General features: G+C 48.4%; 1 protein-coding gene across 2 annotated transcripts in view; it reads left to right on the plus strand.

The window, feature by feature from the left end:
* Positions 1-25,124, plus strand: part of SLC24A4 (solute carrier family 24 member 4) — a 209,516-nt gene that overhangs the window by 140,013 nt on the left and 44,379 nt on the right. For both annotated transcript variants that reach the window (XM_049899489.1, XM_049899490.1), the window contains exons 3-8: positions 14,591-14,667; positions 19,675-19,749; positions 21,075-21,159; positions 21,727-21,830; positions 22,583-22,657; positions 25,091-25,116. In XM_049899489.1, coding sequence (XP_049755446.1) covers positions 14,591-14,667; positions 19,675-19,749; positions 21,075-21,159; positions 21,727-21,830; positions 22,583-22,657; positions 25,091-25,116 — 442 coding nt within the window. The remainder of the gene's footprint in view (positions 1-14,590; positions 14,668-19,674; positions 19,750-21,074; positions 21,160-21,726; positions 21,831-22,582; positions 22,658-25,090; positions 25,117-25,124) is intronic.

Consider the following 25,124-nt stretch of genomic DNA (forward strand, 5'->3'; position numbering starts at 1 on the left):
AGATATAACTAAAGGTCATTGCTAATTATGGAAGTAAGCAAAGGCCATCCAAATGAGAACAAACAGGATATTTATTCAGGGTTTACTGTATCGAGGGGGAGCCCCTGGGTGATGGAAATGGGTGGTGCACTCAGCTTGCTAATTGAAAGGTTGGAGGTTTCAGTCCACCCAGAGATGCCTCAGATGAAAGGCCTGGCAATTTACATCCAAAAAATCAGTCATTGGAAACCCTGTGGAGCACAGTTCTGCTCAGACATACATGGGGTCACCATGAATTTGAATCGACTCTATGGCAGCAGGCATAGGAAGGGAGTCAACCCCCATTGCTTGCGCTTGGCTTGGCGGAGGCCAAAGGTGGAAAGAAGAGAAGGCTGCTGGTGTGCCCTGATTGGAGGGTGTTGGTGTGGGGCAGCTGGCGGTGGGCTAACTAGTGGTGGGCATGTGATGTGATTGGGACCATTTTTAGTTTCTCTGGTTGGTTCTGGGTCCCTGGGTGGTGCAAATGGTTTGCACTTGACTACTAACTAAAAGTTTAGCTGCTTGAGCGCACACAGCGGTGCTGCCAGTTGGAATTGCCTCCACAATGGGTTTTCAGTTGGTTCTGAGTTGAAAGTGGAAGCAAAAAACAGAGAAGCTGGCCATCATTGACCAAGTCCTGACCATTCTGGGTCCAGTTTGCTACAGGGCTTGTGGGTCAGAGTTCTATTGCCCATATGGTCTGCTGTTGCCATTTTTTATATTCAGTCTCTCATAATGTTATCGTTGTTATTAGTTGCATGTTTCATCCTTTAAAATGAGAGGATAAGTCATTCTCAATGGGCGGGGCAAGGATTTCAGCGACAGAGCAGGGAGAGATGTAGGGAGGGCAGGGGGACAGGTGGGGAGGGCAGGGGGACAGGTGGGAAGGGCAGGGGGAGAGGTGGGAAGGGCAGGGGGAGAGGTGGGTGGGCAGAGGGTGAGGTGGAAGGGCAGAGGTAGAGGTAAGGAGGGCAGAAGGAGAGGTAAGGAGGGCAGAAGGAGAGGTAAGGAGAGCGGGGGAGAGGTGAGGGGAGAGATGGGAGGGCCGGGGGAGAGGTGAGAGGTCAGGGGGAGAGGTAAGGAGGGCAGGGGAAGGGGTGGGAGGGCAGGGGGAGGGACAGGAGGGTAGGGGGTGGGGTAGGAGGGCAGGGGGAGAGGTGGGGAGGGCAGGAATGGCTTAGGAAACATTGCCCCTGGGATTTTGATCAGCCCACTTTTCCTCCTGGGTGGAGAACAGCTGTACTGGGTAGCATCTCGGGCCTTGTCCATTGCAGTTACGCGTGGAAAGAGCCATCCCTCTGCTGGGCCTTCTAATCACAATTTTTCCTCCGTGGTGTTTAATCTCTTTTGCAGTGTACTGAAGGAAAGCTAGTATTCTGAACTCCTTTTCATGCTGGTTAAACCCATGATTTAATCTAATCATTTTTACTCCCATTTGGGACGTGAAGGTGATGGTATAAGAACGCAGATGTTCCAACTGTCGCCCATGAAAGGTATAAAATTCTTAGCAAAGTTATTTTAATCCATAGAATTGGGGGGGGGATCACAACTTTTTGCTTTTGGTTTTTGGCACTTGGGTGGTTTCTAAAACATACACCTTATATAAAGTGAAATGCTAGAAATTTGAAGCTATTTAAATTACTTCCCAGCCTTCCAGTCTCTTTTTCAGAATCCACGTCAGGACTTAGATGTGGGGTTATTTTTAACTAGGGTGGAAAGCAAGAGAGAATGGCATGTTTGGAGGCAATTTTTTCTTTTTGAAAAATTCAGTTCACAGTTTACATTCCCTAAAGAGAACCAACTGATTGAAAGGTTTAAGTAAGTTCAGCATCTAACCGAAAGCACGTCTCTATTATAAACTTTCCGTCTGCGAAGTGTCATCGTGTGGCCTTGGGAAGACTGGAGCCAAGAAAGCAGGGCCGGCCAGACGTTTCTTGGAGATTCTTCAGGGCTGAGCTCATTTTAGCGGCTCTTGAATTTGTGTCTGAGAAAGGTGTTGTTCTTAGTTGCTGTTGAGTCGATTCCAGTTCATGACGACCCCACGTGTGCAGAGTAGAACTGCTGGTAGGGTTTCCAAGGCTGTGACCTTCCAGAAGCAGATTGCCAGGCCTATTTACTGAGGTGCCTCTGCCGGGGGTGGGGGGTGGATTGAACCTTTTGCCTAATAGTTGAACACTTAACCATTTGCGCCACCCAAGCAGCCCCCAAGGAATGTAGAAGGCCAGATACTCATTCACGCAAGAGGCTTTTCCTGAACACTAGCTTGTGCCAGGCCTGTGCCAGGGGCTGGCATCACAGGCTCCTCCAATGTGGCTGGAGCAGAGTGAGCTCAAGGGGCAAGGGGGCATGAAAGAGCTGGAGAGGCAGGCGGGGCTGGACCATGTGGGGCCCTGAAGCCTTGAGAGGGTTTCTGGCATTCATCCTAAGAGTCTGCCTCTTATCTGTCAGTTTGTCATACTGGTGCTATGATGCTGGAAGTTATGTCACGGGTATTTCAGATGCCAGCAGGGTCTCCCATAGTAGACAGGTTTCAACAGAGCTTCCAGTCTAAGACAAGGAAGAAAGGCCTGGCAATCTACCTCTGAAAGTTAGCTAATGGAGCAAAATAAAATATTGCCTGATACAGTGCTAGAATAAATTAATATGTTTGGAGAGCTAGCAGCATTGTTAGGGAAAATATAGAGCCATGAAGGGCAACACTAATTTGGAGTTTTTGACATAGAATGGTGTAACCCACGTAATGTTTGGTGTGCACACTGAAAGGCCAGGTATGTCTTAGGGCCTCTGAATGGCAGTTACTGGGATGCCAGATGACTCGGTAGCTGCGGGTATAGAGGCGGGATCGGAGCTGCGTTTGTCCTCGGGGCGGGACCTTCAGGCTGCCTCTCTGATATTCTGGAAGGCAAATGGCAGAAAGGGCCTAGCCCACCGTCCCACCCCCTCCTTCCTGCGCACAGTTGAGGGTGGGGCAGCTGGAGGAGACAGGGACCTGGAGACTAAGCAGAGGGTGCACCCAGAACCAAGAGTGATGGAGAAGCCAATCCTGGTACCTCAGGTCCAGAGTAAAGAATTTAGAAGGGGCAGGGGGTGGCTGCTGGGGTCATTGGCAGCCTTCCCACTCCCCCTTCCCCCAAGATTGGGACCTAAGGGTGCTGAGGGTTCCCTAAGCTCAGCTTTACCTGAAGATGCATCTCTTCCCACCAGCCACCCCCAGATTCCACGGCTTAGAGGCTTAGGTGTGACCTGAAAAGCTGGGAGCCTGTGCCCTGTTGATCCCTCCTCCCTGCTGGGGATTTGAGCAGACAGGGTAAGCTCAGAGCCTGTCACACATTGCAAACATCATGTCCTTGAACATGGCCCATGGGCTCCTGATCCCGGCAAGCCTGGGGGAGGAGAAGGAAGGTTTTCTCTGGAATCTGGGATTAAATCACAACTTTCATTCAGGCTCTAATGTGGCCAGCCTAATCCGTCAATCAATCGCTCCCTTTTCATCTTGAAGCCGGGCTTGTCCTGCATTCACAAGCCCAGTCTGTACAGCCTCTGGAGCATCGGGGAATGAACAGGCGTCTACGTTCGTGATGCTCACGGCCAGAATGACTGGCAGCCTGTTGTTGTTGGTAGGTGCCGTCAGGTCAATTGTGGACTCATAGCGACCCCATGTGATAGAGTAGAACTGCCCCATAGGACTTTCTAGGTCTGGAGCCCTGGTGGCACAGTGGTTAAGAGCTTGGCTGCTAACCCCAAAACCGGCAGTTCAAATCCACCAGCAGCTCCTTGGAGAGCCTATGGGGCAGTTCTACTCTGTCCTGTAGGGTCGCTATAAATCAGAATCGACTCGATGGCGGTGGGTTAATCTTTACGGGAACAGATTGCCAGGTCTTTCTCCTGAGGAGCCACTGGGTGGGTTCGAACCGTCAACCCTTCGGTTAGCAGCATTGCACCACCAGGGCCCAGACTGGCAGGCCAACTGTGCTAAGTGCGTTGCCTGCATTGTCTCACTTAATCCTGACAACAACCTGGTCGGTGGGCTCTATAGCGATCCCCATTTATAGGTAAAGAAAGAGACTCTGAGGCGCTAAGCCACTTGGCCAAGGTCACACAGGTAAACAGGCACGAGGCAGCCTCCTGAAACCTGAGTCTTCTGCTTCTAAAGACAGAGCATTCCAATTGTTGCTGTTGGTGGCAAGGGTGGGAGGGACAGAGTCCCTGCTGAGCCTGCTCCGTGGTCTGTACTGCCATATGCCACTTTCTAGATGATTTGACTCATGAACTAAGGAGTAGACCAGCTACCAGCCGCTGCGTGGGAGGGTGAAGTGGCCACCTGTCTGCTTGCAGCCTTTGAGTCGATTCCAACTCATGGTGGTCCCATGTGTGTCAGAGGAGAACTGTACTACACAGAGTTTTTAGTGGCTTATTTTTGGAAGTAGATCACTAGGCCTTTGTTCTGAGGCGCCTCTGGGTGGATTCAGACTACCAATCTTTTGATTAGTAGCCAGGCACTTAACCATCTGCACCAACCTTGCAGCCATGATAGCAGTGACTATTTTTAACACCTGTAGTGGCACAGTGGCTAAAGCTCTCAGCTGCTAACCAAAAGGTCAGCAGTTCAAACCCGCCAGCTGCTCGTTGGAAGAAAGATGCAGCAGTCTGCTTCCCATAAAGATTACAGCCTTGAAAACCCTATGTCCTATAGGGTCACAATAAGTCAGAATAGACTTGACAGCAACAGTATTTTTGCATTTTTTGCAGCAGCTTTCCACTGAAGTAGAGCCCTGGTGGTGCAGTGGTTAAGAGCTGCGGCTGCTAACTAAAAGGTCAGCAGTTCGAATCCACCAGCCACTTCTTGGAAGCCCTATGGGACAGCTCTACTCTGTCCTATAGGGTCGCTATGAGTTGGAATCGACTCGACAGAATTTTTGTTTTGTTTTATTTGTTTGCCACTGAAGAGGAAGGGGGCCAGAGAGGCCCGGGCTGGGGTCACCCAATCTCATGGGACTCCAATCTGAGTCTTCCACCTCTCAATGCAGGGTGATTTCCACTCTGCCAAACTGCCTGGGTGTCAGGAAATCTGTTGCCGTCTGGTGGATTCCGACTCATAGCGACTCTACGGGACAGAGTTTCCAAGGAGTGGCTGGTGGATTCGAACAGCCGACCTTTTGGTGAGCAACCAAGCTCTGAACCACTGAGCTACCAAGGTTCCCTGGATGTCAGAGGCCATTCCTAACCCTGGATGAGAAAAGCAGGGTCCTGCTTTGAGTCTTGGCTTATATGGCTGGGTGCCCTGAGCTGGTCCCTGCCCGCTCTGAGCCTCTTCCAGAGAATAGGGCCATTTGCGACTGCAGTGCCTACCTCGTGGGTTGAGGACATGTTGGCAAGACTTGCGTGGGTACAGACGGTGATGGGTCCTTAGCAGCTGGTAGCTCTGCAGGTTCCTCGCCGTCCTTGCTGGGCGAAGGTAAGGTCGTGGGTGAGCTTCGCTCTCCTCCCGCAGCCTTCGGCACACACATGGAGGTGCAGAGCAAGGCGGCGTGGCCGAGCCGGAAGTCTGTTCCTGCCAAGGACAAAGCCATTTATCACCCACCTCCCCTCCCTGCTGGAGGCCAGATGGTATGTCCTCAGCAATAGAATAGAAAGGGAACTTTATTCTAATTCTCGAAGAATCCGCCAGATTGGATAAATCACTGGCTCTCAGAACAGTGTCTTGGAGAGTCCAGACAAGTCTCGAGTGGCGGAAGAGCTCACTGATCTGCCCCAAACATCCTAGGCGGCTGCGTTCCTCTGGGAAACAAGATCTCGGCCGCAGGAATGCCGAGTCTCTCCCTTTATTATTCTGTCTCTCAGAGAATAAACCTTGAAGCAAATCTGTGCCCTTGAACTGACAGCAGCAATTCTTTTAAAGGAGTGGGGAGAAAAAAGGAAGAAAGAGAGGTGAAAGAATCCTATTTCATTAAATGCTGCTTGTTTTAAAGTGGGAACATTTTCTGGGTGTTTTAGGGGCTGGTGTTTTCTGTGTCCCATTGGGAGAATCTGATCTTAAGAAAAACAGAAAACCTTCCATATAAGGAAGAAACCTTCACTTGCAGAGCTTAGGGCCAAGTTACATTTGCAGCAGATAAATAAATAAAACCAAACCCGTTGCTGTCGAGTCAATTCCGACTCATAGCGACCCTACAGGAGAGAGCAGAACTGCCCCACAGGGTTTTCAAGGAGCGGCTGGTTGGTTCAAACTGCCAACCTATTGTTTAGCAGCCGAGCTCTTAACCACTGTGCCACCAGGGCTTCTGTATTTGCAGAGAAGGGAATTTTGGCCTGGGAGTTGATTTAGCAAACATTTATCAAGCACCCACTATGAATTAGGTATCATTCTAATTACCAGAGAGATTTACAGGGTAAAGACAAAGGCATCCTCATAGGATCAGATGACGCAAATGGTTATTTTTGCCATTTCACCATTGTTTATTTAGCTGATGGTAAAACGTTGATGGAGACCTACTCTGGGGCAGGCCGATCCTAGGCACTGAGGATCCAAGGGGGAACAAGGCCATGTGGGTCCCTGCCTTCCCGGAGCTTCCAGTCCAGCTGGAGGGTGAGAACCAGTGATGAAATGACACAAAGTTCTTATCCACAAGCCATCGTGAATGGGAGGACAGAGAAAGGGTTCTTCCTCCAACTTCCATCACCCATGAGTGTCGTGAGGCCCGAGAGGCAGATAAGATGCCCGGAGCTGCTTGGAGGTGTCAGGGATGGTCCTTGTACCCAGTGCATTGGACACCCAATGCAGAGGGCTTTGTCACTGGGCTGCCTACCGTCTAGGACCATGAGAGTCCATACCAGGAGGCATGGTGTCCTCCCTGCAGGTGCATTCTTGGAGCTTTGTGTCACATGGAGCTTTGTGTCCCAAGTTACCAGTGGAAGCACACCTGTCACCTGAGCGGCTTGACGGAGGCCCAGGGGATAAGGGGGCCAGGACCTGAGTTCTCAGCCTCATCCTTTCCCCCGCTCCACCTCAGCCTCGGTTTCTGCTCCATCTAACCTAACCTGAGCCTCATCCCCAGCCACCCTGGTTTCCTGCCCTGGGTGGCTCTGCAGAAGGTGTGCTCAGCTGGGAGACAGAAGGTTTTCCTAGTGCCAGTGCTCCCATCCCTCATCCTGAAGCTGTCACTAGACTTCTCGGGGGATCTCCGGTTTCTCCTCTGAGTGTGGGTCCATTATTCTTGCCCTTGGTGGTACAAAAGACTAACACACTTAGCTGCTAATAGAAAGGTTGGAGGTTCAGGTCTGCCCACAGGCTCCTCAGAAGAAAGGCCTGGTGATCTACTTCCAAAAAAGCCATTGGACCGTGGTTTCAGGGGACATCTAAGTCAATTGGCATAATAAAATCTATTAAGAAAACATTCTGCATCCCACTTTGGAAAGCGGCGCCTGGGGTCTTAAACGCTAGCAAGTGGCCATCTAAGATGAATCAATTGATCTCAACCTACCTGGACCAAAGGACAGTGAAGAACACCAAGGACACAAGGTAATTATGAGCCTAAGAAACAGAAAGGGCCACATAAATCAGAGACTACATCAGCCTGAGACCAGAAGAACTGGATGGTGCCCAGCTACAACCGATGACTGCCCTGACGGGGAACACAACAGAGAACCCCTGAGGGAGCAGGAGAGCAGTGGGATGCAGACCCCAAGTTCTCATAAAAAGACCAGACTTAATGGTCTAAGCAAGACTAGAAGGACCCCAGTGGTCATGGCCCCCAGACCTTCTATTAGCCCAGGACAGGAACTGTTCCCAAAGCCAACTCTTCAGACAAGGATTGGACTTGACAACGGGATGGAAAAAGATACTGGTGAAGAGTGAGCTTCTTGGATCAAGTAGACACTTGAAACTATGTTGACATCTCCTATCTAGAGGGGAGATGAGAGGGTAGAGGGGGTTAGAAGCTGGCAGAATGGACACGAAAAGAGAGAGTGGAGGGAAGGAGTGGGCTGTGTCATTAGGGGGAGAACAATTAGGAGTATATAGCAAGGTGTATATAAATTTTTGTATGAAAGACTGACTTGATTTGTAAACTTTCACTTAAAGCACAAAATTTTTTTTGAAAAATCAGCCATTGAAAACTTTACGGAGCACAGTTCTACTCTGACTCCCATGGCGTCACCATGAGTTGGAATTAACTCCATGGCAACTGGTTGGTTATTCTTGCCCAATTCCTACCCGTCAGGGTGAGTGGGAAGAGAGATTAAAAGGATGTCACTAGCAGGTGGTGACAAGCTTGAAGGGCTTTGCATGCGGACACGTGTCCCTGAGCTCTCAGGGGGGCAGGAGGTGCCAGCAATGATTCCTCATCCCTTCATGGAGCCCTGCTTCTCAAACTTCTCTGTCAGAGAATTCTGACCCGACAGTGGTGAGGGAAGGGTATCCCCAAAATCCTAGCAGGAGACTGGCCTGAAGCTGCTCACCACAAGATTGAAATGTTTTAGAAGTAACACAAGGTCCTCGTTTTACAGATGACGAAACTGAGGCACAAAGAGGTTAATAAAGGGACCCCTGTACATGCAGCTTATAAGTATCAGAGCCAGGATTTGAACCTGGCAGTGAGCCTGCCCTCTCAAACAGACCTCACTGCCTCACGCCCTCAGCCCGACAAATGGCAGGCACCGTATTCACAGCAGACCTAAGAATTAGTTAAAGTCCTTGGGAAGCTGTCGTGGATTAAATTATGTCCCCCCAAAAATGTGTGTATCAACTTGGTTAGGCCATGCTTCCCAGGATTGAGTGGTTTTCCTCCATTTTGTGATTGTAATTTTATGTTTAAAGGATTAGGGTGGGATTGTAACAATACCCTCACTCAGTCACATCCCTGATCCAAGGTAAAGGGAGTTTCCCTGGGATGTGGCCTGCACCACCTTTTATCTTTCAAGAGATAAAAGGGAAGAGAAGCAAGCAGAGCATGGGGGACCTCAGACCACCAAGAAAGCAGCACCAGAAGCAGTGTGTGTCCTTTGGACACGGGGTCCCTGCGCCTGAGAAGCTCCTCAACCAGGGGAAGATTAAAGACAAGGACTTTCTGCCAGAGCTGACAGAGAGAGAAAGCCTTCCCCTGGAGCCGACGCCATGAGTTTGGACTTGTAACCTACTAGACTGTGAGAGAATAAATTTCTCTTGGTTAAAGCCATCCGCTTGTGGTATTTTTGTTATGGCAGCAGTAGATGACTAAGACAGAAGCTGTCTGCTAAGAATGTGAGTGGAGTCCTTGGGCAAAACATAACCATCCTCTGATTTTCTTCTTTTGACTTTTTTTTTTTGGTAACAGCTTTATTGATGTGTGATTCCTATACCAAACAATTCCCCACTTTAAGTGGACAGTTCAGTGGCTTTTAGTATGTTCACAGTCTATTTTAGAGTATTTTCTAAATCTATTTAGAATCACCACAATCAATTTTAGAATATTTTTATCACCCCAAAAGGAAACCCCATACTCCTTAGCCCTCACCACCCCAAACCCTCATCTCCCCCAGCACTAACCCCAAAACCTAGTGCCATCGAGTCAATGCCAACTCATAGTGACCCCATAGGACAGAGTAAAGCTGCCCCATAGGGTTCCCAAGGAGCGCCTGGTGGACTCGAACTGCCGACCCTTTGGTTAGCAGCCGTAGCACTTAGCAGCTATGCCACCAGGGTTTCCCCTCCAGCACTAGGCAACCACTAATCTATCTCTCATCTCTAGGTTTGCTTCTTCTGGACATTTCCTATAAATGGAATCATACAATACATGACCTTTGTGACTGGCTTCTTTTACTGAGCCTTATGTTTTCAAGGTTCATCCATGTCGTAGCATGTGTCAGGACTTCATTCCTTTTTATGGCTGAGTAACAGTCCATTGTATGGGTATACCACATTTTGTTTATCCATTCATCTGTTGATGTACGTTTGGATCATTTCCAGCTTTTTGATTGTTTCCTCCTCTTGTGAATAATGCTGCTATAAGCATGTGTGTACAAGTTTTTGTGTGGAGAAATATTTTCATTTCTCTTGAATGTATTCCTATGCATGGAATTGCTGGGTCACATGGTAACTCTATATTTAATCTTTTGAGAAACTGCCAGACTATTTTCCAAAGGGCTGCACTGTTTTATGTTCCCACTGGCAGTGTATGAGAGTTCCAGTTTCTCCACATCCTCACCAACACTTGCTATTATTTGTCTTGTTGATCATAGCCATCCTGTTGTTGTTGTTAGGTGCCGTTGAGTCAGTTCCAACTCATAGCGACCCTGTGCACAACAGAATGAAACACTGCCCGGTCCGGCGCCATCCTTACAATCGTTGTTATGCTTGAGCTCACTGTTGCTGCCACTGCGTCAATCCACCTCGTTGAGCGTCTTCCTCTTTTCCGCTAACCCTGTACTCTACCAAGCATGATGTCCTTCTCCAGGGACAGATCCCTCCGACAACATGTCCAAAGTATGTAAGACGCAGTCTCGCCATCCTTGCCTCTAAGGAGCATTCTGGCCACACTTCTTTCAAGACAGATTTGTTCATTCTTTTGGCAGTCCATGGTATTATATTCAATGTTCTTCGCCAACACCACAATTCAAAGGCGTCAACTCTTCTTCGGTCTTCCTTATTCATTGTCCAGCTTTCACATACATATGATACGATTGAAAATACCATGACTTGGGTCAGGTGCACCTTAGTCTTCAGGGTGACATCTTTGCTGTTCAACACTTTGAAGAGGTCCTTTGCAGCAGATTTGCCCAATGCAATGCGTCTTTTGATTTCTTGAGTGCTGCTTCCACGGCTGTTGATTGTGGATCCAAGTAAAATGAAATCCTTGACAACTTCAGTCTTTTCTCCGTTTATCATGATGTTGCTCATTGGTCCAGTTGTGAGGATTTTTGTTTTCTTTATGTTGAGGTGTAATCATTAGTAAGTGCTTCAAGTCCTCTTCACTTTCAGCAAGCAAGGTTGTGTCATCTGCATAACGCAAGTTGCTAATGAGTCTTCCTCCAATCCTGATGCCCCGTTCTTCTTCACATAGTCCAGCTTCTCGGATTATTTGTTCAGCATACAGATTAAATAGGTATGGTGAAAGAATACAACCCTGACGCACACCTTTCCTGACTTTAAACCAATCAGTATACCCTTGTTCTGTCCAAACAACTGCCTCTTGATCTATGTAAAGGTTCCTCATGAGCACAATTAAGTGTTCTGGAATTCCCATTCTTCGCAGTGTTATGCATAGTTTGTTATGATCCACACAGTCGAATGCCTTTGCATAGTCGATAAAACACAGGTAAACATCCTTCTGGTATTCTCTACTTTCAGCCAGGATCCATCTGACATCAGCAATGATATCCCTGGTTCCACGTCCTCTTCTGAGACCAGCCTGAATTTCTGGCAGTTCCCTGTCGATATACTGCTGCAGCCGTTTTTGAATGATCTTCAGCAAAATTTTGCTTGCGTGTGATATTAATGATATTCTATACTTTCCACATTCGGTTGAATCACCTTTCTTGGGAATAGGCATAAATATGGATCTCTTCCAGTCAGTTGGCCAGGAAGCTGTCTTACGTATTTCTTGGCATATACGAATGAGTACCTCCAGCGCTGCATTTGTTTATTGAAACATCTCAATTGATATTCCATAAAGTCCTGGAGCCTTGTTTTTCACCAATGCCTTCAGAGCAGCTTGGACTTCTTCCTTCAGTACCATTGATTTCTGATCATATGCCACCTCTTGAAATGGTTGAATATTGACTAATTCTTTTTGGCATAATGATTCTATGTATTCCTTCCATCTTCTTTTGATGCTTCCTGCATCATTTAATATTTTCCCCATGGAATCCTTCACTATTGCAACTCGAGGCTTGAATTTTTTCTTCAGTTCTTTCAGCCTGAGAAACGCCAAGCGTGTTCTTCCCTTTTGGTTTTCCATCTCCAGCTCTTTGCACATGTCATTATAATACTTTTTCTTCTCAAGCCGCCCTTTGAAATTTTCTGTTCAGTTCTTTTACTTCATCAGTTCTTCCTTTTGCTTTAGCTGCTCGATGCTTAAGAGCAACTTTCAGAGTCTCCTCTGACATCCATCTTGGTCTTTTCTTTCCTTCCTGTCTTTTCAGTAACTCTTGCTTTCTTCGTGGCTGATGTCCTTCCACAACTTGTCTGGTCTTTGGTCACTAGTGTTCAATACATCAAATCTATTCTTGAGATGGTCTCTAAATTCACGTAGGTTATACTCAAGGTCATATTTTGGCTCTCGTGGACTTACTCTGATTTTCTTCAGTTTCAGCTTGAACTTGCATGTGAGCAATTGATGGTCTATTCCACAGTCAGCCCCTGGCCTTGTTCTGACTGATGAGATTGAGCTCTTCCATCGTCTTTTTCCACAGATGTAGTCAATTTGATTTCTGTGTGTTCCATCTGGCGAGGTCCATGTGTATAGTCGCCGTTTATGTTGGTGAAAGAAGGTATTTGCAATGAAGAAGTTGTTGGTCTTGCAAAATTCTATCATTCGATCTCCGGCATTGTTTCTATAACCAAGGCCATATTTTCCAGCTACTGATCCTTCTTCTTTGTTTCCAACTTTTGCATTCCAGTCACCAATGACTATCAATGCATCTTGATTGCTTGTTCAATCAATTTCAGACTGCAGCAACTGATAAAAATCTTCTATTTCTTCATCTTTGGCCCTAGTGGTTGGTGCATCAATATGAATAATAGTCGTATTAACTGGTCTTCCTTGTAGCCGTATGGATATTATCCTATCACTGACAGCGTTGTACTTCAGGATAGATCTTGAAACGTTCTTTTTTTTTTTTTTTTAATACCTTTTATTAAGCTTTAAGTGAACGTTTACAAATCCAATCAGTCTGTCACATATAAGTTTACATACATCTCACTCCCTACTCCCACTTGCTCTCCCCCTCTTGAGTCAGCCCTTTCAGTCTCTCCTTTCTTGACAATTTTGCCTGCTTCCCTCTCTCTCTATCCTCCCATCCCCCCTCCAGACAAGAGTTGCCAACACAATCTCAAGTGTCCACCTGATATAATTAGCTCACTCTTCATCAGCATCTCTCTCCCACCCGCTGACCAGTCCCTTTCATTTCTGATGAGTTGTCTTCGGGGATGGTTCCTGTCCTGTGTCAACAGAAGGTCTGGGGAGCATGGCCGCCGGGATTCCTCCAGTCTCAGTCAGACCATTAAGTATGGTCTTTTTATGAGAATTTGGGGTCTGTATCCCACTGATCTCCTGCTCCCTCAGGGGTCCTCTGTTGTGCTCCCTATCAGGGCAGTCATCGATTGTGGCCGGGCACCAACTAGTTCTTCTGGTCTCAGGATGATGTAGGTCTCTGGTTCATGTGGCCCTTTCTGTCTCTTGGGCTCTTAGTTGTCGTGTGGCCTTGGTGTTCTTCATTTTCCTTTGCTCCAGGTGGGTTGAGACCAATTGCTGCAACTTAGATGGCCGCTTGTTAGCATTTAAGACCCCAGACGCCACAGAAACGTTCTTTTTCATGGTGAATGCAACACCATTCCTCTTCGAGTTGTCATTCCCAGCATAGTAGACTATATGATTGTCCCATTCAAAATGGCCAATACCAGTCCATTTCAGCTCACTAATGCCTAGGATATCGATGTTTATGCATTCCATTTCAATTTTGACGATTTCCAATTTTCCTGGATTCATACTTGGTACATTCCAGGTTCCGATTATTAATGGATGTTTGCAGTTGTTTCTTCTCATTTTGAGTCGTTCCACATCAGCAAATGAAGGTCCTGACAGCTTTACTCCGTCCACGTCATTAAGGTCGACTCTACTTTGAGGAAGCAGCTCTTCCCCAGTCATCTTTTGAGGGCCTTCCAACCTGGGGGGCTCATCTTCCAGCGCTATATCAGACAATATTCCGCTGCTATTCATAAGGTTTTCACTGGCTAATGCTTTTCGGAAGTAGACTGCCGGGTCCTTCTTCCTAGTCTGTCTTAGTCTGGAAGCTCAGCTGAAACCTCTCCTCCATGGTTGACCCTGCTGGTATCTGAATACTGGTGGCATAGCTTCCAGCATCGCAGGAACACACAAGCCCCCACAGTACGACAAGCTGACAGACACATGGGGGATAGCCATCCTAGGGGTGTGAAATGTCTCCTACCTTGTTGTTGTTGTTGTTAATACAAGGCATATCTAAAACACGATTGACTCTAGGTATTAGAATAAACCAAACCAAACCAAACTCATTGCCATCAAGTCAATTGCGACTCACAGCCACCCTATAGGAGACAGTAGAACTGCCTCATAGAGTTTCCAAGGCTGTAATCTTCATGGAAGCAGACTGCTACATCTTTCTCCCACAGAGCAGCTGGTGGGTTTGAACCACCAACCTTTCAGTTAGCAGCTGAGCACTTAACCACTATGCCACCTGCGGATAATCCAGAATCTAGTCCCTTTTTCGAAAGGGCACAGGTCAGGCCCTGGACTGAGGAGAAGCCGCTGGCCACCTCACTGGGCAGTCTGACACCAGGTGAGGCTTCTCAGGTGCCTCCCTGATAACTAACGCTCTTCTGTGTCCTCTTGTCTTCCAGCGATTCACGAGTTCCCCACAGACCTGTTCTCCAACGAGGAGCGACAGCATGGAGCCGTCCTGCTACATATCCTTGGTGTAAGTGGTCCCCTCCGTGCTTGGTGTCGCTAACTTCAGGCATGTGAAGCTGATCTGGCTTCACAGCGCATCAGAGATCTGGCTTAATTCGTGTGACAGAACTATGGGGAGGACAGATACTGGCCCCGTCTCACCAACGAAAAAGCTGAGACTTAAAGCCGTTAGGGACTTGTTTGATGTCACACAGCTAGGGTCCCCAGAGCCAAGACAAGAATTCAAGTCTTCTTGTGCTTCATTTTCTACTTAATCACGTGGAGGTGATAGCACCCACTCCATGTGTGTAAATACAAGTGACTATGAGTAAAGCGTGTCATATGTTCCGAGGCAGGAAATAAGTGCCCTGTAAATGATTGCTGTCATTAATCCCATGACGATTTCTCCTCCACCCAAATTTTGCCATCTTTACATAACTATATAGTTTATTTAAAACTTTAGTGAACTTCTTAACAAATTTCTCTCTATATTTAGATGGGCCTTGATGACAGTTGGTGGAGTTTAAGTAGCAATTCAAAAAAGAATAATGGGTTCAAACCTTTCTAGGTAAAAATAGACTCTTCTATGATAGGAGTCAGCAAAGTACAGCCCACAGCCAAATCTGGCCCACTACTTGTTTTGTTAAATAAAGTTTTATTGAAACATGGCCACACCCATTCATTTCTACGTTGTCTTTGGCTATTGTCTTAGTTACCTAGTGCTACCGTAATAATGGGTGGCTTAAACAGCACAATACCACTATTGAATGGTTTTAAATAACAGAAATTTATTTTCTCACAGTTCTGGAGACTGAAAGTCCCAATCAGGGTCTCAGCTATGTTGAATCCTTCTGTGAGCCTCTCTCCTAGTTTCTGGCATCTGTCGACGATCCTTGATGTTCCTTGGTGTCTGTATCCCCCTTGTATGTGTCTCCATGTCCATTCTGCTCTTTTTATACTCAGAAATGATTATGCTTAGGACCCCCCTACTCTGGTACAACTGCATTCACATAACAAAAGAAACCTCCTATTTCCAGGCAGGGTCATATTCACAAGCAAAGAGGGAGGGTTAGAATTTCAAAATGCATATTTTGGGAGATGGAAACCCTGGTGGCATAGTGGTTAAGAGCTATTGCTGCTGACCAAAAGTTCAGCGTTCCAAATCCACCAGGGGCTCCTTGGAAACCATATAGGGCAGATCTATCCTCTCCTATAGGGTCGCTATGAGTCGGAATCAGCTTGACGGCAATGGGTTTTGTTTTGTTTTGTTTTTGGCGGGGGGAACAAATTCAATCCATAACAGCTGCTTTTGTGCTTCTGTGGTCACGCTGAGCAGTTACAACAGAAAGTGTGTGGTCCACCAAGCTGAAAATATTTACTATCTGACCCTTTACAGAAGAATGTGCCGCAGCTTGTACAAGGCAAGGTCATGGAAGTTCCATAGACACATCCAAACTCCCTGAGGGACCGAGTTGCTGGGCCGAGGGCTGTGGGGACCATGGTCTCAGGGAACATCTAGCTCAATTGGCATAACATAGTTTATAAAAAAAATGTTCTACATTCTACTTTGGTGAGTAGCATCTGGGGTCTTAAAAGCCTGTGAGTGGCCATCTAAGATACTTCACTGGTCCCACCCTTTTGGGAGCAAGGGGGAATGAAGAAAACTAAACATACAAGGGAAAGATTAGTCCAAAGGACTAATGGACTACAACTACCATGGCCTTCACCAGACTAAGTCCAGTATAACCAGATGGTGCCTGGCTACCACCACTGACTGCTCTGACAGGAATCACAATAGAGGGTCCTGGACAGAGCTGGAGAAAAATGTAGAAATTTTAACTCACAAAAAAAGACCAGACTTACTGACCTGACAGAGACTGGAGAAACCCTGAGAGTATGGCCCCCAGACACCCTTTTAGCTCAGTAATGAAGTCACTCCGGAGGTTCACCCTTCAGCCAAAGATTAGACAGGCCCATAAAACCAAATGAGACTAAAGGGGTACACCAGCCTAGGGGCAAGGACTAGACGGCACGAGGGGATAGGAAAGCTGGTAATAGGAAACCTGACGTTGAAAAGGGAGAATGTTGACATGTTGTGGGGTTGTTAACCAATGCCATAAAACAATATGTGTACTAACTGTTTAATGAGAAGCTAGTTTGCTCTGTAAACCTTCATCTAAAGTACGATTGAAAAAAAAAAGAAAAATGTGCCAACTCTGTTGTATACTATGAGAAAATGAAGATAGTCCAGGTTTGCTTACCTGCTTTGGATCAATCACAGGAAATTGTCCTTCTGATCAGCTTCCCCTACCACACAGGGCTATCTGCTTGTATCTTTAAACCCAATCAAGTTTGAGTCCTTGCAAGAGATAATTAAGAAAGCGAAGTCTGGGCTTCTCACACATTAACAACGAGGGAATAATGGATGAGTGAGGTTTTAATTAACAGGATAAACCATTAATGAAAACGAAAGTTGGAATGTGGGTTGTAGGCAGATTTTGAATTACAGGCCTGTAAATCATTTCTAGAATAGAGTCATTATATTCTAGTTTTCTCTGGCCTGATACTCCATACCTTTTTACTCAGGGTGTGTGGGTTTGGCTAATTGGTTCTGTAACTCTGTGGTCCCACTTCATGAAAGTTTTGGCATTGCTGAGAGAAAATGTTTTTTTCTGAATCCAAGAGCACCTTAGGAATTTTGCAGGAGCACTAGTTTGGGGGTCAGCAAACTCGACTGGAGGGCCAAATCCAGCCCACCAGCTGTTTTTGTAAATAAAGTTTTATTGGAACACAGCCACGCCCACTCTATGGCTGCCCTCATTCTACAACAGCAGAGTGGTTGCGCAGAGAACCCATGTCCCACAAAGCCCAAAATATTTACTGCTCAGCCCTTTACAGAAAAAAATTGCAAACTGCTTCTTTAGAGCCAGAAAAGGCTCTAGCTTTGGGACCATTTTATCTGTAGCACTAGGAAGCTTCTCAGTAAAGGCTGGGAATTTTGTTTAGCCCTTGGCCCAAGCAGTGGTAATTGTGGTGCCATCATGGCCCCCTTTCCTCTGCAGTTTTTCTGAGGGTGTGTCAGGGGTGAGAGGCCCTTTGGCCTCACAAGATGCCCTTTGTCTGTGAAATGATGTTGGAAGGAATTTCTGTGAATGTGAATTCAATTCAGAATCCCAAAACTGGCCACAGGGTCTATCCCACCTTACTCTCTCCCTTTACCCATACCCCCAGAACTTGTTTCCTTTTGCTCTTTGCAAAATGTAATGATTCAAATCCAGAGATTGTCATACGCAGACTCCAGGAGATACTTCCCTCACATCCCTTGGCCAGAGCTAAGGCATTTTCTGCTTTACTTAATCTGATGAACCGTGAAGGTGTAGACTATCACACTGTCTTGGCTGGAAGACCCCAGTCTCTCCTTACAAGCAGGTCATCCACACCGTATTTTCTTTGAAGAAAGAACTGACTTCCCCATCACTTAAAGTTCTGTTCCTTTCTGTGGGTCCTGGCCCTTGCCTCTCCCTCCTTCCTCACATCCTCCATCTCCCACCTCTCGTAGTCTGCTCTACCTGCACCAGTGGCCTTGCTGTTCCTCAAATACACCAACACGCTCCCGCCTCAGGGCCTTTGCACATGCTGCTACTTCTGCCTGGAACGCTCTTCCCCTAGAATATAACTTGCCTTGTCCCTCACTTCAGCCGAGTCTCTGCTCAGATGCCAGCTTCCTGGGCCATCCTCCCCTTCCGTCCCACTGACTCCGGAATCTGCTTCATTTTTCTTCCTGGCAATTATGGATACTTTGTCTATTTGTCTGTCCCCCACTAAGGTAAGTTACAAGAGGCAGAGGCTTTTTCTGGCCTCCTGTCCTCACCGCTGCATCCCCAACGCCTAAGACGGTGCTTGGCATATAGGATGAGTCAATAAAGGCTTGGGTGGCTGAATGAATGGGCAGGCGGGCAGGGTTTGGGATATAAAACCAATTTATAACTACTGATTTATTCCTGCTCCTTCATAAACAGAGATAGAAACTGAGACCTGGAGACATGACATATCCAAGGTCCCATGGCCAATAAGCCCCAGAGTCAGCATTAGAATCCAAACTCTGCTCCATGAGCCCCCCACCGTAAATGGCCAGCATGTTTTAAACACACGCCAACAAGTAGTATCCCAGGAAACGCTGGGTCTCCTGTCGCCCTATAAAAAAGGAAGGGGGATGGTTTGCTTTGCAGTCTTTGGGTGATTCACATGGTTAACATGCTCACTTCTTAACCAAAAAGCTGGAGGTTGAGTCCACCCAGAGGTGCCTCAGAAGAATGGCCCGATGGTCTACTTCCAAAAAAAAATCAGCCACTGAAAACCCTATGGAGCAGTTCTACTCTGATACACACAGGGTTGCCGTAAGTCAGAGTCGACTCCTCAGTGGCAACTGATTTGGTTTGTTTTAATGATGATGGGGGTGGGGGTGTTGGCAGTGGGTTACAAGGAAATTGTACCTTCCCTAGAAATGAGGAGGGGAGGAGCGGGTCATGGTTATTATTTTAAGCCCTTAAAATAGTAACCCTAAATGGCTTCCTCCTTGGCTCTTGCCTTTTGAGAGTGCATTCTGGCTCTGGGAAAGAGCTGCTTCTGAAAGGAACACCAGCCATGTGTCCTGAGTTTTAGCCCTGGTGGCGTGGTGGTTAAGAGCCTGGCTGCTAACCAAAAGGTTGGCAGTTTGAATCCACCAGCCACTCCTTGGAAACCCTATGGGGCAGTTCTGCTCTGTCCTGCAGGGTCATTATGAGTGAGAATTGACTCAAAAGCAACAGGTTTGGTTGTTGTTGTTGTTGTTGTTTTTTGGTGCCACCCAATAAATTCTATCTTCTCTCTGTGTCTCAGTTTCCGCACCTCTCAGTGAGGAGATTAAAGGAGCAAATCTCCATGGTGCTGGCATTCTCCTCCGTGCCCGCCATCCACCTGGCCTCTGCCCTGTGGCCTGGCTTTGGGTGTGGCAGGCACCCCCCAACACACACTCCCTCTTCTTGTCTCCGCCCAGACCCTGTACATGTTCTACGCCTTGGCCATCGTGTGCGATGACTTCTTTGTTCCATCTCTAGAGAAGATCTGCGAGGTACGTAGTAGGGACTTGGGGCCCCTCCCGGAAGTTCTTTGGGGGGTGAAGGGGAGAGACTGAGGGCATGTGGGATGTAGGGGACAGACTGAGAAGGGCGGGGGTGGAGTGAGGACACCCAGTATAGAGACCTCACACCATGCACTTAGGGTCTGCCCCACACGAGACCTTCCTCTGGAGCCCCCAGGGTAGTGTTGGTGGATGGCACACCTCCCCCTGCTCCCGCCAAGGGCTTGGCAGAAGAGAATGCTCCAGCGCAAAATCATTACCTGGAACCTCTGGATCCAAGGCAGGCCACCAGCACTTATGCTGAGCCCTGTTAGTCGAGAGCCCAGCCAGGCCTGCAACCTGGGTGGTTTCCCATAACCAGCTGTAGGTGGCAGGTAACAGGTGGGGATCCGAGCTCACTAGATGGCTCACCTGGGCAGGATGCTGAGTTACAATGGCAGGGCATTCTGTCTGTCCTGACCTTTGCAAGCTGACTTGTTCTCCTTTTCATTATTTTGTCAATTTTTCATTTCTTTTCTCACTTCTCCCCATATACTAGACCCCAGTCTACCCCTTTCCTCTGCTTTGGCTTCTAGTCAAGGAAGGAAAACTACCTTTGTTTCCGCACCTACCATGCCTGCCAGACACTGTTGTAAGCACTGGGGAGCCAAAGATGAAAGACCCAGCCCCTGCCCTCAGGGGCTCATCGTCCAGGGGAAGGTCAGCATGTGGAACACAAGCCCTCACTCCATGTAATTCGTGTTCCAACAGATGGAGGATAAGACACAACACGTGTCTGAAGAGGGCAGCTGGCTGGGGTGGGGAGGGCGGATAGCTCAGGAAAGGATTCACCAAGGAGACATTTAATCAGAAACCCTGGTGGTGTAGTGGTTAAGAGCTACAGCTGCTAACCAAAAGGGTTGGCAGTTCACATCCACCAGACGCTCCTTGGAAACCCTATGGGGCAGTTCTACTCTGTCCTTTAGGGTTGGTATGAGTTGGAATTGACTCATCGGCAGCGGGTTTGGTCTTGGTTTCAGAGAATGAATAGAAAATAGACAGATGGAGAAAAGGGAAGAAATTTCTAAGCTGTAGACCTGGCAGGAGCAGAGCAGGGAGGCCAGGAGACCAGGTTGAGTGGAGGGAGTGGGGCTTCCAGCAGAGTGGCTAGTGGGCACGAGCTCAGGACCTAGGGAGGACAGGCTGCCCAAGGAGGCTGCTGCCAGTTGAGGAGCTTGGCGTCACCTACAACACTGCTTCCCCATGCCTGCCCTCGCTGCTAAATGTCTGGTCAGCACATTCACTGCCCCAAGGGTCAGTGGTCACTTCTGTTCCAGAGACTTCATCTGAGCGAAGATGTGGCTGGAGCCACCTTCATGGCTGCAGGAAGCTCGACGCCAGAGCTGTTTGCATCTGTTATTGGTAAGAAATCCCACCAGCCTGAGACACAGGATCTGGAGAGAGCCCAGGTGTGGTGCTCAGGGCAGTGGGGGGCATTTGTCAGCTCTGAACTTCAGTTTTCTCATCTGTAAAATGGGAGTATTGGAGAGACAGAAAGTAGATTAGTAGTTGCCTGGGGATTGAGGTGGGAGAGAATGGGGACTGACCGTTAACAGGTACGGGGCTTCTTTTGGGGATGGTGAAAATGTTGTGAAATTAGATTGTGGTGATGGTTGCCCCATTCTTTGAATACACTAAAAAAAACAATGAATTGTATACTTTATATGGGTAAATGTTATGGCAGGTAAATTATATCTCAGTAAAAGCTGCTTTTTAAAAAATGGAAGAGTTGAGCTGGATGGTCCCTGAGGGGACCGTCCCTTCTCTCGTTTTGCTGTTCTCACCAGCATCAGGGTGTTCGGTTAGAGTAAGCCCCTCCCCCGCCTGTTGGAACAGGGGCGCAGTCCTCACAGTCGGCCTGAGCCTGAGAGGAAGGGGCTGGCCTGGGGCCATGTGGACAAGAGCCAGGATTTGTCTTTCTCCTTCCAGGTGTGTTCATCACCCATGGAGACGTGGGAGTTGGGACCATCGTAGGCTCCGCTGTGTTCAACATCCTGTGTATAATCGGAGTCTGTGGGCTGTTCGCTGGACAGGTCAGTGGTTCCTCTCCCAGCCTATCTGACGAGCTCCCCTTAGTTGTAGAAGTGGAAGCTTTTGTGCAGGGGGGCTGGGCTGCCAGCGGGGGCACTTGCTGTGGCTGTCAGCAAGCCAGCTTCCCCCTCTGACCCCATTTCTGTGTCTGACATTCTGTGGGTCTGAGAGGCAAGAACGGCATCCGCTGTCTCAGCCAGCCCTAGGGTGAGAGTTCATCCCACAGCAGTAAATATTTAACAAGCACCTCCTGGAACCCTGTCCCTGAACTAGATTCTGGAAATATCTAGGGCCTGGCTCTGGTCTTCCAGCAGGAAATTCAAACCTGGCACCTTCCTGGTTTTCAGAGCCACAGGGGGTACTAGGCTGGACCTCGTGGGAGGGGCCTGCCTGTCTGAGGGAGGTAGAGGTGGGCAGCCAGTCACCTCCAGAAGGTACCAGCATCGGGTGGAGCAAGCAAGTATCTCCGTCCTCCGCCTCAACTGACAGCTTCTGCCCTGACACGTAATTTTAGCGCTTGGAGAAAGAGCAGCAATTCTGCCATCACTAAAAAGCGTTGCTTGGTTTTGTTCTGGTCTCCAAATGTGACGGAGAGCAAGGGGCAGCAAGGAGGCACAATTAGGAGGAGCTCCATGGGAGCATTCCTGCACCTGTGTACCTGTGGGGGTCTGGGTGGGGTGAGGAAGCCTCCCCACGGCTGTGTCCCCCCACCCCGTTGCCCAGCGATAGTAGCTGACAGCCCTGTGCCTGGCAGGTGGTGCGCCTGACGTGGTGGGCCGTGTGCCGGGACTCTGTGTACTACACGCTCTCTGTCATCGTGCTTATTGCGGTGAGTTAGCCCCCCTGCCCCAGGTGGCGGGGTGGCTGGGACCCTGCTAAGTCCAGAACCACTGCCAACTCTGCCCTGCATCAGAACTAGAGACCCCACGGCTCCCCCAACAGTGGGGTGTGCTGATGGCTCACTGCCTTACGTTGACGGGTTCCCCCACCACCGTGCCTCCCTTTCCCAAAAATCTTGTCCCTGACACCTTGGTTATGGAGCAGCCCCAGAAACCCTCTTGAAAGCAAAAAGGCCTGGAAAACACCAAGGCACCTGTCACCCGGGCCATACCGTTAAGCTCAGGCATTTGGCTCCTCAGAGGCCCTGAAGACCCTTGCCGAGAGCCACTGACTCTTTGGGGGACCCAGCTCTAGAGGCAGAGCTTCTGGTTTCATGAACAACTGCGGAGCATGTGGGGAGCAGCTTGAAGTAGTCAGAGGTGGCAGCTGGGGTCAAGGCAGGAGCCTGGGGAAAGAAAGAAAAGGCAGAGGAGCCAAAACAGGGCTTCCTGGGGCCTGCTAGTATCAGGGCAAGCAATCCTGCATACCCTGTGGCCCCCCAGGGCTGGGGGGCATCATGGCACATGACATGACATGATAGTGATGTGCATGACAGAGACTACTGCCAAGGCATGCGCCAGCCATGGGAGAGTGGTTTCAATCCAGTGGAACTTCAGCGTGGTGGCACTGGGGCAGGCTACATTCAAGGAGGGCACACACATAGAGCGTGCACAGAATGTACCCTACAGCAACAGTTCTCAGCCCTCCCAGACCTGGAGCCAGCTTTCCATGACAGCCACTGTATCAGTTATCTACTGCTGCGGGACAAATTTTCCCCAAAGCTCAGCAGCTTGGAACAACAAACATTCATTATCTCCCAATGTCTGTGCGCTGGGAATCTGGCAGTGGCTTAGCTGGGTCCCCCAGCTCAGGGTCTTGTGGGCGGCAGTTGAAGTGTTGGCCGGGACATGGTCATCTCAAGGCTCAACTGGGGAGGATTCGCTTCCCAGATCACTCAGAGGGCTGATGGCAGGCCTCGGAGCCATGCTGTTGGCCAGAGACCTCAGTTCCTTGTTCCCTGGGCCTTGCCATGGGGCAGCTCACAACGTAGCAGCTAGCCTCCCTCAGAGAGTGGGTGAGAAGGTACCCAAGATGGGAGCCACAGTGTTTTGTCACCCAGCCTCAGAAGTGTTGTCCTATCACTTTGCCATTTTCCCTTTGTTAGCAGCAAGTCACTAGGTCCAGCCGGCACTCAAGGGGAGGAAATGACATCCACTCAAGGGAGCCTGAATACCAGGAGGGGGGATCACTGGGGGCATTTTAAAGGCTGCCTACCACACCCCTGAAACTGAGATTTAGAGATAAAATAATCTACACAATTTCCAGAAAACCAACATAATGCCCTAATTGTAATATAAAGGAGACATAAAAATGAAGGAACACTTTTTTCAGTATGTGACTGCTTCAGCATGACCACGCTTGAAAAAAACACAAAACCAGACCAATTGCCTTCGAGTTGATTTCCAGCTCACGGGGACCCCATGTGTGCAGAGTGGAACTGCCCTCCACAAGCTTTTCATGGCTGTGACCTTTTGGAAGCAGATCACCAGGCCTCTCTTTTAAGGCACCTCTGGGTGGGTTTGAACCTCCAGCCTTTCATTTAGTAGTCAAGCACTTAACTATCTGTGCCACCCAGGGCCTCCTGACCACACTAGAAAACCCGATGAAGTAATCCGATGTTGCCACATTCAGGGAACCACCAGGCCCGACAGTTACCAATGCAGACTGATGCCGGCATGTTGGGCTTGAACCTGAAGCACCATGAGTGATGGTGTGATTTTTCCAAAGTAACGAATGCCTCCTGAGAAAATTCCAAACAAAGCAAAGTACGGTCGTCTTTCAGCTTGCACAGCAATTACTACCTTGGTTATGTAGTGCTGCTGTAACAAAGATGCCATGAGTGGGTGGCTTTAAAGAACAGGAATTTATTTTCTCATAGTTCAGGAGGCTAGAAGTCTGAATTCAGAGCATGGCTCTAGGGAGCAGTCCTTCCTTGTCAGTAACCCCAGAAGTCCCATGACGTTCCTTGTCGTCCGTCTGCTCCTATGTGTGTCTCTGCGTCTGTTTTGCTCTTTTTGTAGTTTAGAAGTGATTAGGTTTAGGACCCACGCTGTTCTGGTATGACCTCATTAACATAACGAAACCATTGCCCTCAAGTCAATTGTGACTCACAGCGGCCCTAATGGACAGAGTAGAACTGCCCCATAGAGCTTCCAAGGAGTGGCTGGCGGATTCAAACTGCCGACCTTTTGGTTAGCAGCTGAGCACATCAACCGTTTGCAAATAACGAGGCCAACAGAAGTCAGCTCTGGGTGTTTTGGGGTCTACATTTGTTTTTCCTTTGGAATAAACATACCACCTCTTTCTTTCTCTTGCCTTTCAGTTCATATACGATGAAGAAATTGTGTGGTAAGTTT

This window comes from Elephas maximus, chromosome 10, assembly GCF_024166365.1.
Source record: "Elephas maximus indicus isolate mEleMax1 chromosome 10, mEleMax1 primary haplotype, whole genome shotgun sequence".
Lineage (NCBI taxonomy): Eukaryota > Metazoa > Chordata > Mammalia > Proboscidea > Elephantidae > Elephas > Elephas maximus.